Source organism: Tursiops truncatus, chromosome 4 (assembly GCF_011762595.2).
Source record: "Tursiops truncatus isolate mTurTru1 chromosome 4, mTurTru1.mat.Y, whole genome shotgun sequence".
In the NCBI taxonomy this organism is placed as follows: domain Eukaryota; kingdom Metazoa; phylum Chordata; class Mammalia; order Artiodactyla; family Delphinidae; genus Tursiops; species Tursiops truncatus.
In genome coordinates, this window is record NC_047037.1 from 132,214,121 (window position 1) to 132,217,683 (window position 3,563).

Genomic DNA, 3,563 nt, shown 5'->3' on the forward strand with positions numbered 1-3,563 from the left:
GAGGGAAGAGGGAGAGGCTGGGAGTAACCATTCCAATGCTACTGGTCCTTGAGCCCAGAAATTTCGTTCTCAAACCTCGCAGGAAATCACGTATTTAAAAAAACCTGTTACAACCATGCTCATAGCGGCATTATTCATTCACAATGGCCAAAAGGTGGAAGCAAACCAAGTGTCCATCTATAGAGAGCTGGATAAACAAAACGAGGTATATACATATAATGGAATATTATTCAGCCTTAAAAAGAAACAAAATCCTGACACATGCTAAAGCATGAATGAACATTGAGGACATTATGCTAAACAAAATAAGCTGGTCACTAGCTTACAATATGATTCCACTTACATGAGGCACCTAGAGCAGTCGGATTCATAGAAGAAAAACGGTTGCCAGGAGTAGCAGGGAGGATGGGGAATTGTTTAATGAGCACAGAGTTTCAGTTTTGCAAGATGAAGAGTTCTGCGGATTGGGTGCACAGCAATGCACGTAACACTACTGAACTGTACACTAATAAACGGTTAAGGTGGTACATTAACTTATGCGTATTTGACCACAATTTAAAACAAACCAATATGCACATGTATCCCCAAAAGTAGAGGCACAGGGCAGAAGGAGGTAGGCACAGTTGTTTTAGCCTCACCATGCCACCAGTCCTCCAAGAACAGCCGCACTCCACCCGAAAAGGCGCGTCCCTCCCTCCTTCCCTCCCTCCCGGAGGCCTGTCCTGTGATTCTCCATGGGGCGCTCACAATAATGTCCTTAAGCGGTGCCAGCGGTACCTCCGCGCAGGCCTGAAGAGCGGGTGGCCAATGAGCACGCGCCTGCGCCGGACCTCGCGCCCCCATTGGCTGCGCCCAGCAGCCCGCGACCCCTCAGGTTCCCAAGCCGGGTTTAAAGGGGTTGGGCGCGGGCTACTGCCCTGCCATCCGCTCCCCGCGCGCAGGTCTGCGGGGAGGGGCGGCCTGCTGAAAGGTCCACCCCGGGGCGTTCCTGAAGGGCGCTTCGGCCCTCCCCACCGTCCCCCAGATGTATTATGCGGTTTCCCAGGCGCGCGTGAACGTGGCCCCTGCGACCATGCTGCGGCCACAGCGGCCGGGAGACGTGCAGCTCGGGGCCTCCCTGTATGAGCTCGTGGGCTACCGGCAGCCGCCCTCCTCCTCCTCTTCCGCCACTTCCTCCTCCTCCTCCACGACGGCCCCCCTTCTCCCCAAGGCGGCGCGCGAGAAGCCGGAGGCGCCCGCCGAGCCGCCGGGCACGGGATCCGGGCCGGGCGCGCACGCGGGCGGCGGCTCCAGGGCAGACGCCAAGGAGGAGCAGCAACAGCAGCTGCGGCGCAAGATCAACAGCCGAGAGCGGAAGCGCATGCAGGACCTGAACCTGGCCATGGACGCGCTGCGCGAGGTCATCCTGCCCTACTCGGCGGCGCACTGCCAGGGTGCACCGGGCCGCAAGCTCTCCAAGATCGCCACGCTGCTGCTCGCCCGCAACTACATCCTGCTGCTGGGCAGTTCGCTGCAGGAGCTGCGCCGCGCGCTCGGCGAGGGCGCGGGACCCGCTGCACCGCGCCTGCTGCTGGCCGGCCTGCCTCTGCTCGCCGCAGCGCCGGGCTCAGTGCTTCTGGCCCCCGGCGCCGTGGGGCCGCCCGACGCGCTGCGCCCGGCCAAGTACCTGTCGCTGGCGCTCGATGAGCCGCCGTGCGGTCAGTTTGCGCTTCCCGGCGGCGGCCCGGGCGGCGGCGCGGGCAGCCCCGGCCTTTGCACCTGCGCCGTCTGCAAGTTCCCGCACCTCGTCCCGGCAGGCCTGGGCCTGGCCGCGGTGCAGGCGCAGTTCTCCAAGTGAGGGCTGGCCCGGGCCCGGGGCGCGACCTCGGCCCGGCCTCCCGCCGCCCAGCTTCTGCGCGTCCCCGCGCCCTGCGGCCCGCGAGAGCAGGGCCGAGCAAAGAGGGCATTTCGAACTTCCTCGCCCAGAGAAAGGGACTGTTGGGCGTCCCCTCCCCGCCCCCACCCCGGGGAAATTAAAATGACCCGAGCGGATGTTCGATAGAGCGTCGGGGCTGTTTGGGGGTTCTGGGTGGATTCCAGCTGCTTTGCGCAGCAAGTGCGCACTCTCACTGCCACTGTCACCCAGCGCTTGTCTCTCCCGGCTCCTGGAGTCGTGCGCTTCGCAGGGGGTGATGTGGACTTCAGGGCGCCATGCTAGCTCAGGGTGCGGCGGCAGGCCAGGCCCGAGGGGACCAAGGGGCTGCTCTTGGAGGGCGGGAGGGAGGGGTGGCGGTGGTTTCTTCTCCTCGGCCAGGGGTCATAGGCGCCCTTGTTCCCAGCAAACAGCCCCTGTTAGAGGAGGCTGCCCGACCCCAGAAAGCCGAGAGAGACCACTTAGTCGGTGCAGAAGGTCTCGGGCGTAGCAGACGGACCGACCCTCTGCGGCTGGACGGTTGGCATCGCGGTGCCACGGGAGGGGGCGATGACAATTCCCGGGTCGATGGGTGTGCTGGGTTGGGAAGTCCGCTTTCGTACCCCGACGATTACAGTGCAGCTTTTGATAATCGCATAACCGTGTGTTTCGCTGCGATTATTCGCTTTGAAATCCTGGGGTCTTCTTAGAACGGCAGTTTAGAACTCAAGATTCATCGTTTTGTCCCCCCTTCCCCAAAGGTAGCGTAACCAACATTTGAGCTTGCTTAAAAACAACCACCTTTCCCCCGCAGAAGGGGTTCCCGGTGTCCTAAAAAATAGGTAACAATGCGTTTCGCCGTTGCCGTCCTGTCAGAAAGCACGTTGTCTAATTAACGTTCTGCCTCGTTAAAAGACACGGAGTGGAACCGGGAGCCTCACACAGCAGGCTGCTCGGAGGGGCCCCACTGCGGTGGCGACGGCGGGATGGCGTTTTCTGCGCTGTCCCTTCACGTGCGGGGTCTTGGACCAGCGCGTGGGGCGGGTCACCTGGCCGCTGTGCGATTGAAGAACTATCAGTACATTGATTTGTTACAGACGTTAACAAATTACTCCACCCAAGATGATTTCATGATCTTTCAGAAGCTTGCTTTGGATTTTATGTTTAAGGTTTTTGGTTGTTGGTAGTAGCCGAATTTAACTGGCATTTTATTTTTTTTCTCTAACTTTGTTTCGTTGCGCTGTGAAGAATCAACAAAATAAACATGTACAAACCTTATATTTCCCGCCTGATTTGTTTGTTAATAAAAGTGTAAGGTGCCCTGGTGGGTCCAGAACCTCAGGATGAAGGGTAATCATTAAAGGATGCGGGTCAAAATTTTTAAACCTGTCTTCCTGATTTGTAAAATAATCCAATGGAGTCAACTGTGGGTCAAGTTCAGGCATCGCAGGTGAATGGGTGGGTGAGAGGAGGGAGGCAGGAATTCCAGGAATTAGTTCTTAGCCAAGCTGGGAGGGAGGGTCTTTTTACACTACAGTCTGAAAAATGGCCTATGAAATACATTTATGATAAAATTATTTTCTATCTTATCATATTTCTCAGAAATATACCTTTTTCTGTCTTAGTGGACAGAAGCATAAACAATATATCATGGCTATGAGCTTACCCCCAT

The 3,563-nt window shown here is 57.6% G+C and overlaps 1 protein-coding gene across 1 annotated transcript; it reads left to right on the forward strand.

The window, feature by feature from the left end:
* The first annotated feature begins 1,024 nt into the window (after window positions 1-1,024).
* On the forward strand, window positions 1,025-2,237 carry OLIG1 (oligodendrocyte transcription factor 1). Its single transcript, XM_019922286.3, has one exon. The coding sequence runs from the start codon at window positions 1,025-1,027 to the stop codon at window positions 1,835-1,837; it is 813 nt and encodes a 270-aa protein (XP_019777845.2). The 3' UTR covers window positions 1,838-2,237.
* Window positions 2,238-3,563: the final 1,326 nt, after the last annotated feature.

Coding starts and splice junctions, on each gene's coding strand:
- OLIG1 (XM_019922286.3), top strand. CDS start 1,025: ATGTATTATGCGGTTTCCCAGGCGCGCGTGAACGTGGCCCCTGCGACC.